Source organism: Zosterops lateralis, assembly GCF_965231275.1.
Source record: "Zosterops lateralis genome assembly, chromosome: 1".
In the NCBI taxonomy this organism is placed as follows: domain Eukaryota; kingdom Metazoa; phylum Chordata; class Aves; order Passeriformes; family Zosteropidae; genus Zosterops; species Zosterops lateralis.
The window spans coordinates 70,365,680-70,380,888 of record NC_139762.1 but is presented as its reverse complement, the minus strand read 5'-3'; the positions used below and the strand labels follow the sequence as shown (position 1 = coordinate 70,380,888).

The 15,209-nt window shown below is 38.5% G+C and overlaps 1 protein-coding gene across 1 annotated transcript in view; it reads left to right on the top strand.

Moving 5' to 3' along the window:
* The window catches only part of PHLPP1 (PH domain and leucine rich repeat protein phosphatase 1), a 135,162-nt gene that overhangs the window by 89,395 nt on the left and 30,558 nt on the right, over positions 1-15,209 (top strand). Inside the window, exons 5-8 of the mRNA XM_083870625.1 lie at positions 9,829-9,975; positions 10,491-10,721; positions 12,689-12,891; positions 14,522-14,582. Of these exons, the coding sequence (XP_083726751.1) occupies positions 9,829-9,975; positions 10,491-10,721; positions 12,689-12,891; positions 14,522-14,582 (642 nt within the window). The remainder of the gene's footprint in view (positions 1-9,828; positions 9,976-10,490; positions 10,722-12,688; positions 12,892-14,521; positions 14,583-15,209) is intronic.

Below are 15,209 nucleotides of genomic sequence, written 5' to 3'. Positions count from 1 at the left end.
AAAGTGGTATGGTTCTACTACTCTTCCTCTGTCCTTGGAGCCATGATCTGCAGGAACTTTCCTAAAAATTACTACCTCCTCTTGTGGAACATTGGCCTGACTCTGATGCTTCAGAAGTTGGTTAACTTTGTGTGTTAGAAGCAGACTGGCTTTCTTAAGAAACTTCATGGTTTTCTTGTAAATAGAAGGATATTTTCAGCCCAAAATGCAATGTGTTCGTAATATGTTTTTATCTACCTACTGAGGCCAGACTGTAGTTCTTCAGCCTTTGACTTGCGTGACTGAGCATGAGTTGGTGAGCTGCCCATCAAAGGCAGCCATTCTAGGCAGGAACAGTAGTGAAGTAGGACCTGCATGTGACCAAGTGAAGTAGTTTTTTGTTACCCCCCCACCCCCAAGCAAAGAGAGCCCTGATTTTGTAAATTTAGTCTGGCTCCTGTCCTCTCTCTGCTCTGCTCAATCCAAATTCTTCTTTCTTGGTATCTATAACCTTCCAGTTCTTTCCACCACAGCTCATCTAAGAATGTAACAAATGGGTAGACAGCAGCATGATTGGTGCTCTGAATGATTTAATGTATGTGTTCTGTGGAATCAGCAGGCTTTCTGTGTTCAGAAAGATGAATGTTCCCATACTGAATACAAAGCTGTGATTTTAATTTCACTGGTTACTGAATTGCAGAATACCTCAAGATTATATTTGTGGATGGTCCTGTTCAAACAAAATGTTTTAAACCACATTTCTAAATCCCTTCTTCTTTGAAAAACAACTGAAAAATACAAGATGGATTATGCGGGCTGTTGTATTTTTATATCATTCCAATTTCATTTTGGAAAAACAAAAAATTTGGCATAATGGAAGATGAATGAACCCAGCAAATCTGCTTCACAAACAAAGCAGGCAGCTATTCCAAGGCCTTATGAGCACAGTCTGGAGAGGAATTCTGACTGGACTGTGAATGTCAGGTCTCCAGACAGCACATGGAATTTTAGCATAAGCTAGCGATGAACATAGACAAATAATCAATCAGTCTCTAATGACTTCTTATAATTTTTTCTTTTTAAATATCATAAAGTGTGAAGGACATACTTGATTTTGCTTTGTCCATGTACCTACATTAATTCTGTTTAGGTTTAAAAAGCATTTATAATTAATGTGATGGGCAGTATTCATTCTCTGTTTAATGTTCTCCGGCTATTGCAGTTGTAGCAACAGCTGATGAGTCTTACCAAGAGTTAATAAACTAATACATTTTTTTACTAACATCAGCCTGAACATAAAATAGTGAAAGAGTTCAGGTGACAAGATATATTTCTCCTGTTTTCTGAGATTCTTCTGAGATGAGGAGAATCTGGAGAAGTGGCATATACCTGAGCTACAGAACTGATTGTCTCTCATTCTTCTGTGAGCTGGTCCTATTCTGTAAGTGAGTAATAGACTGCTCTGTTTCCATTGCTTTGAGCTTGGCAAAAAGGCACAAGGCAGGGCTGGGAACTTCTGGAGGAAAAAAAATTACGTTACAGAGCACCATTTTGGTGTATCTGAGTTGGTACATTAGAAACTCCTGCCCTTGATGTTTCCCTTTATCTGCTTGATGTCCTCCAGCCTTATCTTCACTCAGCACAGGTGGCATCACCCAGACAGTGAGTAGCTGGATGAAGTTGTTGCCACTGTTTCCATTGCCATGCTAGTGGGGAGGGTTCTGTGAAGTAGTGGTAGTTCCTGCTGAGGGTTAAGAAAAGTGATGCCCCATTGGTTGTATTTTGCCGCCCTACTTGCAGCAAAAGCATGAGCCTGACCCTGGAGTGTATTCCCAAGCCATTCTCCTTGCCCTAAGAAACATAGAACTGGCTTCTCCTTTGTGTGGGAAAACTTGAGTTTTACTTGTGTTCCCAAAAAGCTTTGAGCTAGTTTGACTGCTACTCTAGTCAGTAAATGCACAAATACCTAGAAAGAGGAGGGTACTGTATGTTTTGAAATGATTACTGAAACCCAATATCAAAACATGTAAAGTGAAGCTCATTGTTCCTGTGAACACACGTTGTGATTTATTTTTTCTTTTTAAACCAATCCCATAAAACCATTTTCAGATTTATAGAGGTTGCACAAGGTAAAACTTTACTGAATAAACCAAGTCTCTTTTTGTTCACCCGTGTTCTTTCAAATCACAGGAAAGCAAGTACAGAATCTCTGCTGTTCTCATTTGGTACTGTTGGCTTTTCTACAAAATTCTCAATTGCTAAATTGGAGCCACACATGAGGCACAGAATCACTGAATCAAACCTACAGGTATTTAAGGCTCCAAAATAGCCATGTGCTTGGATGCTGTGAATAAAACACATTGGCATTTATATACTTACCCTTCCTGGTACTCTTTTAAAGTAAAACCTGGTTAGCAACTCAGTCTGGGAAAATTTGTCTTGCTATAAGCAGTTCTTGGTGCTGCAGTCCTCTTAATAAATCACTTTGGGTGGTAATTTAATGAATCCTGGATTTCAGAACAAGTGTGTCAAAGACACAATAAAATACTAACTTTTCAGCCACCCACTGAATAGACTTGCAAGCAGCTGGGTCACATTAATGACATGCTGACTAGTGCACTGACATGGCAGGTACGATCAGGAATGTATTGGGAAAAAAAGGAATATATATTTTTATTTATGCAGTTGCTTCTTTCAGTTGTTAAAATAATATAATTTGTTGCATTTATGAATAAAATGTTTAGTCCTAATTAGTACATGGCATCTGAAGGTGTACAGAGGTGTGGATGTACTTTTCCCCAGTAGCTGCACTTTGACTTGCTTTACTGCCCACTCAACCCCCTTTTGTTGCTATTGATGCTCTGCAGCTGTGAACTTCCATAACTAAACTCTCTGAATATTGAAAGGTAAATACAGCTACCTCTATTTTTTTCCTGCTTACCAGGGAATACATATTTCATGTTATGTATACAAGTAAGCCATCTGAAAATTCATCTGTGCTGAAAAAGGTAGCAAATGATGCTACTTGTTCTTCCTCACAGAATCTTTTAAAACTACAAGAAAGGATATATATATATATATATTTTTTTAATTATTATTTATTTTTTTTCGAGAAGAGAGGAAGTTCCCCAGTTGAAATGCTGTTCAGGAGTTCAGGCTTGCTAATTTTGCAAAGTACTGTTGCTCTGGGTTTGAGACAAAAGAATAGACCATAGTCTTTATTTACTGTTGCTTTGCTTAACTGGACTGAGAACACTTCATAAGTAATTGTTTCAGTTAGTGTTGTTGGAAAAAGTGGTTGGCATCAAGAATATTATTTTCTTGTTAATGTTGAGGAGTAAGTTACCAGTATGTGGATTTTTAAGCGAAGATTGTTGCAAATTTAAAAGAAAAGGGGGATGTGATAAGACACAAAGTTGTTTTCAAAATTGATAAAGTTATGCTTGCCAGTTTTATATAAAAATGGATGGTTATTCTCATTGTGGTTGTTAACTGTTGACAGTGATTATATGGACTTATATCTTAAGATGAGTTGGTATAATTTCTCTCCCAGAGCCCTTATAGAAATTAACTGCCTTCTCTGGCATCTCAGGTGATACCCTTTGGGGCTACTGGCAGAAATTTGAAGATGCATCTCTAGGTTAGGAGAAGTCTAGAGCACTCTGAATTACTGATGCAAGTGTTTCTGAAATCCCTTCCAGTTTCCAATTTTTATCTGAAAACCCAGGATTTCAGGCAACCTCAAGCTAAACCCTCCTTATAAATTCATTATGCAATTAGGACATAATTTAAAATATAATCTTTGTTAAGAGAACACTTGGAAGCGAGGAGGAACCAGTATTGCCAACCTAACTGGTATGAACCCAGCAGGCAAGGTTGCTACAAATCAGTGTGAGATGCAGCTTCATCTTAGCTTGTACCTAGAGATTGAGGAGCAGGGAGGAAGGTCTCCAGCCTGCACTCAAAGTGCATTGAGATGCTCCTTTTCATTATTGCTATTGGTGTATGAAACTGAGCTTAGTGGAGAAGGTTGGATGGTTTAATAAGTGTTAATTATACATCTTCCCCTTTGTCAGGCCCTGTAGGGGCACTGCCAGTGGATGCAGTGGAAAAGATTTGATCCATGTCCTTCCCACTGCCACCCCTCCACTCTGTCCCCTTTATTTTGGGGGATCTATTGTTTGTGTTTTGAGTTTTTTTTTTTTTTTCTTTGTTTTCTTGTAGTTGTTTGCTTTTTGTTGTTTTTATTTGGTTTGTTCTAGTTTTGGGTTTTTTTTTTTTTGTGGGGAAATTAGTGGTTTGGGTTTTGGTTGGTTGTTTGGTGTTGTTTTTTTTTTTTGATATTCAAATGAATCCTAATATGTGGAGTATGCTAACTTTGCTTGCTCCATGGTGTGTGAAGGCGTGGAGAGCTTCCTCTCCCAACTCTGTTGGTCTTGGAGATGAGGAAACCTTATTTTTATACAGTTTCTCCTCTTTCACTTGAAGGCAAACACTGAAGGGCAGCTTTCTAAGCAGCAGGGCAAGAGGAAAGGTTGGTGTGGTATTGGCAACCAGAGGTCTTCTAGTAACAAACCCCATCCTGTGCTTGCCATATTTTAATGCTACACTTATTTTCTCATCTCTGTAGCTTTAGAATTTTTTTAAAAAATATTTGTTATGCTAAAGATGGCACTTGGAGTTTATTGTTTACATGTTTTATCCAACTTGTAAAGATGTTGAAGAAAGTGTTTGCTTTTGTTAGTGCATCTTTCCAAACCTTCATGATTGTGTTCTCCTTAACTCCTGTGTATCTTTGTGATCTCAAGAAAGTGCCCTTGTGAACACCCAGCAAAAATCAGTGGCATTTAATTAAATAATATTTAAATCATAAAATTAAGTCTCTGCAAACGATTAAGTGGGGACAGTTGCAAAATTGGTTTAATGCCTGAAACACATTTAATTTAATTTTATTTTTTAAATTGGAACAGTGAGCTTAATAGTGATATGAAAAAAATAAATGGTAGTAAGATATATGCTATAAAAATAGCATTTTTAAAAAAAGGTGTGTTTTGAAAGTAGAAATTGCACTTCAATTAATTGGATTCACTTTAGAGAACTGTAAGGCTAAGCTACCAACAGTAGCTCTTCCAAGTGATGTTTCAACAAGTGAACATATTTATGGAATCCATTTATTGCATATCAGTCTCCAGTTTACTTGTCTAGTTTTTTTGGATATGGCTTCTGAATAAGGGTTTTCTTTTCATGTAATTAAACATGTTTCAGTTTGAAAGTCCACCCCTAGTTATTTCAATAACTTTTGTATTTTTTCAATAGCTTTTGTATTTCAATTATAAATTTCCAATAGAGGGGAAGTTAATATATTTTCACTATTTTTTCTTAAGAATTTTGTCCTTCCTCTGAGGTCAGTCTTTCTCCCCATATGAAGCAGTGTATGGTAGCTATGTGCAGAAATTGAGGACTGCGTTGTGCAATAGTGTGGGTACAGGTTATTTCCACTCACAAAACATACACTTGGTTCTCTTGTCTTTATGGTACTCTTACCAACCATATAATATAATAAAAGCTTTATCGTTGTTAAGTTTGGAGGTAGTCTGAATTTGACTTAACATCTGATTCTTTGTTCATTTGAATTGTCTTAGTAATGTAAGACACTTGCAATGACAGCTTTCTGGAAAGGGAATTATATGACAGTATTTCTGGTACTAGGCTAGCAGCTCCCTTAGACAATAAGGCCATCCAACCCAACTGGAAAAAGGGAATAAATTGCACCTTTTATTTCCAAAGGTGAAATTGCCATGGCAGAATTCTATGGAAATTCTCTTCATGATTAAATAAGTGGCCAAAGTAGCAGGTGTTCAAGAAGGTAGCAAGTTTTAGTTTGGTTCTAAAGCTTGTCACAGCACTGCAAGGCAAATGCCATTGTTCTGCTCAGAAATGGTGCTGAAACTGAGGGACACTTATGTTGCTGCTTGAAAATAATACTGAGCTGTAACCACAGCACAGTCATGAGAGCCTGGGTTCTGGAAATAGGTTTGGAAAAGTGTTGTTTTCCTTATAATAAAGACTGAGTTCTTTGTTAAGCCATGCCTTCCCTTGCAAGTGTAGTAAAATACTGCATTTTAATTGTTTTTTGTAAGAGTAGGGCAAGACCAGTTCTGTCAGATGAACCTGTTATGGCTGGATTTCAATTATGGTGTGTGACCACCAGTTGCAATACACTATTCCCCTTGCCCCAAACATAGTGGAACACAAATGCTGTGTTGTGTGATGGAAATTCCTCTGCTGTTCACACTGGGTAGGTCTGAATTTGAAATTAGCATGTCAGTCAGTTCATTGCTTTGCCATGATACAAACTTCTCTTATTAGTACCTCTCCTTATTTTGCCTATGTCAAACTCAAGCCCTTCCTGAAGTGGCAGCTTCAGGATTAAATAAATGGGCAGGTTTTGGCTCAATTAGGGCAATTAGTGTTCACTCATATTGCATGTTTAAACCCAAGGCTTCACATGTCAACGTTTTGCTCTAGCTTAAAGTAGGGCTATTTTTGTTCAGCAAAGTGAGTGTTTAAGTATTGGCCATTACAATCAAAAGCTTAGTAAGCTAACTGAGCATAGTGTATTGAGAGATGCTGTTCTTCAGGTTGACTTTTACTAAGAGATAACAAAGTCTAGAACTGGAAGAATGGAGAAGAGGACAAAAAGCTTATATATATCAACTTGATATGAGGTTATTACACTGTCATGCCTCAAACAAGCAATGTTGTACTTTTTTTTTTTCCTAGCAATGCCATGTGGGCAGCATTGATGTGTGTGTGCCTACTTCTGATAGGGGTAAAGATTTGGATGCGAGAAAACAGCAATGATATTGCTCTCTAAAATCTATTGGAAGTCTGGTGCTTTGCAAACTCAGCCGCAACAGAAATCTTGAGTCTGTAAAATACTTCTCTCCTACCTTATTTATATTGATGTGATATACAAGTGATACTGGTGTGACTGACTGCAAATCTATATAAGAAGCACTGTAAACAATTCAGCATTTTAAATGTGCAGTGTGGCAGTGCTCCATAATGGAAGTGCATTGCCATGTTTGTGATGTGGATAGTGGGAAATGGCCAAAGGTGAGAGGTGGACTTAGATCTTAACTTTGAGCAAATGCCTGCTAGTTTGTCTCAGTAATATTCTGTACTTGATAGTGCTCCATGAGCAGAAATATTACTTTAGCATTTTCTAAATGAATGTGTTTGCAATGAGGAAATAAAATACCTCTTTCTGGCCAGATGTCTAAAACTGGCTGAAGTCTTTTAACTTTAGCTAAGACTATAATGTCTGTCTTGCAGCGTTTCAGTGAGTGTGATTCAACAATGAACTTTGATCTGTGGATTTTTTGATGTACACTTCTATGCGTGTTTTGTATGAGTTTATCCAATACTGGATAAATTCACTTACACATATATAGACCAGTTAACCAGTTCAGTTTGTGTCCTGAGTAGTCAGATTACTCACCAAAGACCTTTAATAAGCACACATTACAGCATACATTAGAGTAGTAGAGATGTAATCCAGATATGTCGGGGAGGGCAAGCTTTTTTCCCCTCGTCCTCTTTGACCTAGGGCGGTTATGCACAAGAATGTATGCAGAAAACCTTGAAGCTGAACATGACACTGGAGTTATTGTATTTCTTAGCTTCCTTTACCACCTGCTGCCCCAGTCCTCTTTCCTCTGTTAGTTTGATCTTCTGTAATTTTATCTCAATGTTGTGTTTGGGATCTTCCAGTAGATTGTTTAGTGGATAAAAGCCCTGAGACTATCCTTTTGAGACTACAGACTAGCACAGGTAAACGCTGTAGCCTTGGTGTGGTTGTTAAATGAGTTCATTCTTTTTTCATGGTTGGCTTGAAAATTGGAAAGACTATGTTTTGATGTTTCTCCAGCAGCTTAGTTACTTTGACTTAATCTTCCCATTTTTACTATTTTTGTACTTGCCTAAATATTGGGAAAAAATATTCTAAAGGCTCAGAGTCCAGTGCTTGGAGCACTCTTGTTTTCATTTGCAGCTAACTTTGAGGATGATGTGGGACAGCTGTTCCACCACAGAAACACCCCAATTTTCAAGGCAGTATATCTGTGCCCTAAATCTACAGTTATCTTCAAGATAAATGCAGGATTATGTGTTTCAGTTCTAGGTTCAAGATTTTTAAGTCCTTTCTCTCAAAATAAAGGAATATAAAGGTATAGCATTTAAAATGTGTGTATTTATTTTTCTGGCTAGCAGCCCTTATTAACTTACCCTTGTCACCTTTTTAATTTACAGTTCTCCCTTTAGAGATAGACTAGTCATTGTTTCTGCACAGTAGCATTTTTTCCCCTGCAGCACTAATTTGATTGCAAGATTTCCTTTAGTCTCCATCTAACTTTTTCCAGACCTCTTCTGCCTCCAGCATGGCACAGGGTGTTCAAAATTTGTGATAACTCTGTCAATGATTTTTCTATCTTTTTTTTCTCCTGCCATCATTGCACCAAAATGCCACTAGAGAGTACAGCATTCCTTTGCTTGCTGCGAGCCTGTGTGAAAGTTGTGTGTTTACAGCCTCCCTTTGGGGCTCAGCAGCCCTCTCTGAAGTACTGTACAAAGGCGCTGCTTATGTTTGCAGTTGAATTTTAGTCAGTGACTAAATGAGTTTGATTTAGGCAATACTAAAGGCGTGTGCCAGTTGATTGCAGTAGCTGCTAGGGATTTTTAAGTCGTGTTATTAAAATTCTTCAACCTTTTAATCCTCGATACATTTGCTCTCCATGTTTTCCGGGTGGAGGAGGACAAAGTTCTCTGAGGTAGGATTGGGCTGATGCAGAGGCTATGGATACACTGGCACATGCTGCTGGAGATTACTTTTATGTGGAATAGAAGCACTCATAGGTGCAGTTTTGCTTCCATCACCAAGTTATATAAAAATCTGCTCACACAAATAAAGGACTTGATGCTTAATGAAGGGAAAATTAAATCCAGATAAAATGTCCTGGTATAAGCCGTGCCAGAAAAGAAACTTCCTCCCATCTATCGGAGTCTGACACAGATCTTTTCATTCATCCTTTCACTTGGCTTTAGGCACACCTCCCAGTGGTTGTCAGGCAACCATAATAATGTTGCTGAACATGCAGGCTGGCTAATTGGATTGTCCCCTTCTTGGGGTTTTTGTTTAAATGGTTTTGGTCATTTTTAGTAATGCAAACACATGCAAGTGATAAGCCAAGGAGCTTTTAAGAGTTCTGTGACATGTCAAGGACAAAATTTTGCCTCTGTCACTACAGAAGCCTTGCTAAATTCTGTTTCAATTCAGCACATTTCCTACTTGTATTCCAAACAGTCTCTTCTAATGAGAATTTTTATGTGAAAGGCAAACATGAATGGTCCTGAGCACACAGGTCAGGAGCACCACAAAAAATTAGTGTTCAAATAGTCTAAGACTTTCCTGCACCTTGTAACCTGTGTCACAAGGGTAGTTTTACTACTGAAAAATGGATTGAGGAAAACAGCAATGCTTTAGTACAGAGTGAGATACCACAGAAGTGAAATAATAAGGATGGCAAGGGACTTGTTCTTTGTTATACTCATTGAAAAATACATTTAATGTGTTATTCAGGAGGGTCTGTTTCTCTTTGTCAGCTTAACATGAGTGAACTCTTATAAGTAGTGTTGAGTGTCGGGTAGTTTCCCTGGTTCTGAGCATATAAACTAAAAATGTGTGGGATTTGTATTTATATAATCAAACTCACCTCATATTAATTATTGTGAGTTAACTTAGTGTGGATTACTTATTTATTTCCTTTATTTTTTCTTATCTCATTTTAGATTCACCAAATTGAAGAGCCTTAACCTTTCGAATAATAATTTAGGAGACTTCCCACTGGCAGTCTGCAGTATCCCAACCCTGACTGAACTCAACGTGTCCTGCAATGCCCTCAGAAGCATTCCAGCAGTTGTAGGCGAAATGCACAAGCAAGTACTTTCTTAGAACTTTCACATGCACAGCCTGACAAATAACAAAGGCAACAAGCAGTTTCATTACTCTGCATACTCCTGCTATGAGAAACAGTTTAAGCTTACTGTCAGAGCAGACTGGCTTGTAGATCCATATGGAAGCAATTGTAGATGGAGGGAAAGCACACTTTGTGCCTCAGAGCTCTTCCAGTCTTCCAGCTTTTGACACAAGGGTCACCTTCACGGGGAAGAAAATCTTTTAACCCTTCTTGCTTATGTTCTTCAGCTGTTATACAAATTGTAGTTCTGGAGATAGAACTGTCTAACAGCCTACACTTCATAGTTGCCAAACCTTTACATTATTTGTTGGATATCTTCTGTAGCAGATGTTACAGCATTATTCATTAACATTTTTCTCTCTGCTGCCCTTTTGTATGTCACTGTAACTGCAGCAGATTAGTGTGTTTATAGGAAGGAAAAGTGATTTAACAGGTCACTCATTTTCTTCACTCTCCCTTCCCCTCTTGTAATAGCTTGCAGACATTTTTGCTGGATGGCAACTTTCTCCAGTCCCTTCCTGATGAATTGGAGCATATGCATCAACTCAGCTATGTAAGTCTGTCCTTCAACGAGTTCACTGACATTCCTGGAGTGCTGGAGAAGCTGACTGCCATGGACAAGCTCTGTATGTCAGGAAACTGCCTGGATACTCTGAACCTCCAGGTGTTAAAAAGGATGCCTCATATTAAGCATGTGGATCTAAGGTAGGTATTCAGAAAAGGGGAAGAATAAGTGAGCCTAAATTATTTGTGTTGAAATGGCTTCTCCTTGGCTGTCAGAATTGCCTCTGGGTATAAATCTCTTGTGTTTGTCCACTGAACCATGTTTCTGGTGGTGTTATGTAACTCCCAGCACTTGCCATGATTTAGCACTCTTCTTTGAGGAAGTTAGGGGGATCAATAGGTAGAAAAAAAGAGTTTTAGGGGAAGTGAATGTTTGCACCAAAGGATCAAATAAAACAGAACCTGGGCTGCTTGTGATTCCGGCAGTACTTGTTGCAGTATTAATGCAATAGATATGATAGTCCCTGGCTCAAAAGGCTTTTATCTGAAATGTTACAGATTTGTGAGGTGAAGAAAAGGGCATTGAAGGTGAAAGGGCAAAACCAGATATTTTAATATTTCTTGGTGTGTTAAAAGGCCTTGTCTGCAATGAGCAATGATATTTTATTGGTACCCTCTGAAGAGTCCAAGGAGATCATTATTACAAATGGCTCTGGTATGAGGTGGTTCTCTATTGTTATGATCTTTGGGGAAGACAAATTCTGCAGTCAGCTGGTCAAGGCTCAATTCAGAGCCTGGAGTATGAGGTCCATATAACAGTGAATTTTGCAACCATGTAGTTAAGCTGAAGTAAGATAAAACTTCTTTTACTGTACTGCCATGTAGCTGTCAGACTTTGCAGTCTAGGAGGGACCAGCATAAGTTTAACTAAAATAGGTGGGTGAATTCTGAAGTGTTTCTGGTAGGGTTTGTACATATGTTAAAAGCAAATAAATTGGACTCAGAGAAGGGATCTTGTGGCTGACCTGGCCATGAGTTCAGCAGTGCAGTTCCAGCCCTCTTATCTGCTGCATCCTTTCTGCACCTAGCAGTGAACACTGGTTCTTTGTGGCACTACCTGAAATAGTAAATATTGTACTTGCTGTACAGTGAAGTGCTTTGATTCAGTGAAATCAAAAAAGCACTGCTTGCAAATTGAAAATAAAAAAGATAAGGTGGTGTTGGATGGAACATATTACTCTTATTCTTTTAACTGGAAGATGTAGCTACTCTAAAAACACAACTGTTACACTAAGGACAATGTTTGGAAAGCAGAAGCAACAGCAGAACTGAAGTATTTGTCCTTATCTGCTGTAGAGAGGGCTTAATGGGCCAGCAGAAGTTACTATACTGGTTTTAGCATTTTGCTCAGTTCTGGGAATTTGAAACTGAACTCTTTGGAGTGTTTTGCAGTCTTAAACATTGCTGGGTTATAGATAATCTCATTCAGGTATAACTTCTGGGGAAGTTGCTGAATATTAACAGCATCAATGCACTGCAGTGAAGATGTGCAAAACCTGTCTTCTTTATCTGTCAGACCCAGAAGTCTTGGATTTTTGCTTTGTTTTCTTTCAACACTCATTTTCAGGTCTCTGAATTTGTTTGCTGTGAAACAAGGGAGAGGCAAGAAGCAAATACATGGGAATTCATAAATCTTAATTTGGCCTTCAATAAGGCAAGGGTCTCCAATACGTGCTGGTTACTTGTATATGCTGAATTTTTCCAGCAGATGATAGACCAGCAAGACCTGTAGAGGTTTTGTGCTTTTCCAGACTATTGGGAACAAATAACAGCCACATCATCTTTTATTTTTATAGGCACAGTAACAGTAATACTTAGCTCCTTGCAGAGCTTTTCATCAGTAGTTTTCAAAGTAGTTTAGAAAGAAGCTTGGTGTCATCATTCCTTTGTCATGATGGATAAAACTACAGAGCCATATCCATTCTGCTTTTCAAAGGATGAAAACCGTAACATAAAAAAGGGGAAAATATTAAAAATCAGCCTTGATCAGAACCTGAAAGCTTTTAGTTTAATCCAGTGCAGCTGATTGATTGTAGAGCAAGCAATGCTTGCTTATCAGCAGGAGCCTGCCTTATAACTACACCTAATCTCCCGTTTCTGTCTGCAAGATTGAATTCAATTAGGAAATTGGAGGGTGATGAAATAGATTTTCTGCATCATGTGACCCAACTGGATCTGCGAGACAACAAACTTGGGGAGCTGGATGCAACAGTTTTTAACAACGTGGAAGTGTTACACTGTGAACGGAATCAACTGGTGACCCTCAAAATCAGTGGGTATTTTCTCAAGGCACTGTACGCTTCCTGCAATGGTAAGTGCATTCTCAGGGCAGCTGTGGTATTGTCATTTTACCTGGTTCTCTGTGAGATGCTCGTGGAGTGTAGTGCACGTCATCAGGAGGCTCTTGACACAGTCCTAGATAAAAGGGTTTCACATGGGCTCTGTCATGCTACTGGCAATTCTGAGCTTCGGAAGTGACTTTCAAATAATAACACAGTTTGGAGGTCTAAGAACTGTGAAAATCTTAGAAATTCTTCTCTGTGTCAGTAGGGAGGGTTCTTGAATTTGTCACTGTTTTGGTTGCATTGATGTGTTGCTCTATTAAAACCAGTAAGGAATTTACTGCTTTTTCCTGCACTGAGAAAGTTTGAACAAGTGGCCATTTGGGAGACAAACCCAAACTATAAATTTTTCCTCCTCCCTCTAGCTGCTTACCCTGTTCAGAAAGCTATGAAATTCATAATGGTAACTTCGTTTACTCATATTTGATAATAAAAATAATGCAACCTTCTTCAGTTGAATAACTGCTGTGTTTCATGAACAGGATCTGTTTGATCTTTCTTTGTAAAATGCTATTACTTCAAATACTCAGTTTGCACCACCATTTTTATCATTCGGAGTAGTTTAGTGTGGAATAAAGAAAATGCAAAGTCGGAGAACTGTGAATTTGATGAGCAGTCTGAACTGCCTTTAAAAGGCTGTCATCTTAGCAATATCTAAGCCTGTGCCTTCATTAAGTATTCATGCCAGGATCTTTGTAGCTGAGAAAAGTTAACATAATCTGAGCATGTGCTGTTCAATGTGGGCTGAGAATCCAAGTCAACCCATGTCTTGCAACCAACTGCCTATTTGGTCTTGCTGTTCATCCTGGCTTGTCCTCTCATTGCACCCTGGGCCACCTTGTTTTCATCTCACCTTCCAAAGAAACTGCCTGGTACAGCTGCACTTCACTTGATTTTTTCCACAGGCTTAAATAAATATCTGTTTAGTTTTTGGGTTTTTTTTTTTTTTAACTTAACGCTAAACACTAGCTACCTAAAACCTTAGGATATGAACTATATTTTAATTGCTTCAGTAATAACATTACTAGCTGTAGTTGTGTTATGAAGGATCTGTAAGGCTGCCTGCAACTGGGAACTCCACAGGCATGCCAAGGCTTATGTAATGTGTTGACAAATACTCTGGATCTTGTCATGACCTAAAGGACTCTGGTATTCTGTAACTTGCTGTTCCAGAGTGGGGAGGTTCCCTTCCCATGCTTATATCTCAAGTCACCAGTGGAAAAAAAGTAGAGCAGTTTTGTGATTGACTCTTCTAGGCAGAGGGCAGCGGAGGTGACATTACAGCTCTTGTGACAGAAATGGAAAAAATGAGAATTTGCTATGAAACTTTTAAAAATCCTCCAGTTTCTTGTCTCTGATCAGTTATGCAGTGTCAGTCATAGCAAGTACAATGTAACACAGCAAATGTACTAAGACATAATAAAGAAACAGAATTCACAAGAGGTTCACAAAGGTCCAGATCTTAGAAATTTTTTAGGTTATTGATGTGGTCTGAAATCTCTGGGTGTTAGCTCTTAAAATAGTTTTTGTGGAACAGTCATTTAAGTGCAAATCTTTATCACCACTTTCCTTGATATATGTATTTTTTTTTTCTCCTAGAACTTGTTCACCTTGATGTGTATCCAGTTCCTAATTGCCTGGCTTATATGGATATTTCTAGGTAAGAGTGGTTTTTTCTTGGACCTGTGAAATATAAATCAAAGAGACTTCTGGAACGGTGGCATTCACTGTCATCTTACTAAGTGGGAATGGGGGTAGGGCTTGGACCTTGAGATAAGAAAAGACTAATTTTCAGAGTTAGAGGATGCTTTTTTTTCTGCTGGTCAGTTCTTTCCTGTTTCCTTTTAATAGATTTATCTTTTTTAATTACTGCCCCAAGCAAAATTTGTATTCCTTTATAGTTAGAGTTTCCATGATTTAAAGATTTCCTGTCTTATGGAGTTAGAACATGATGATTCAAACACACACCAATCTGAGACTTGTACAGAAGTTACTTTCTGGATATGTCTGCAGCGTAAGCCCAGCGTAGGTGATGGTTTGATAGTTTACTCATCAGTTTGGCAGCTCCTGCAGCTCCTCGTAGTTCTCTGCAGCCCAGGCTGCTGCAGGGATGTCTGCAGTTGCCATTTGAATGCATATGTAAATTCCACCTTAATGAGGGAGGTGGGATAGGGAAGACATGGAAAAGGGGGTGTTCTAGTTTGTTTTACAGTTCCAGAAATGAATCAGGAAAACATTTATACACGTGCTTAATGGCTGTCTTATTTAAGAAATTATTACTCACCTG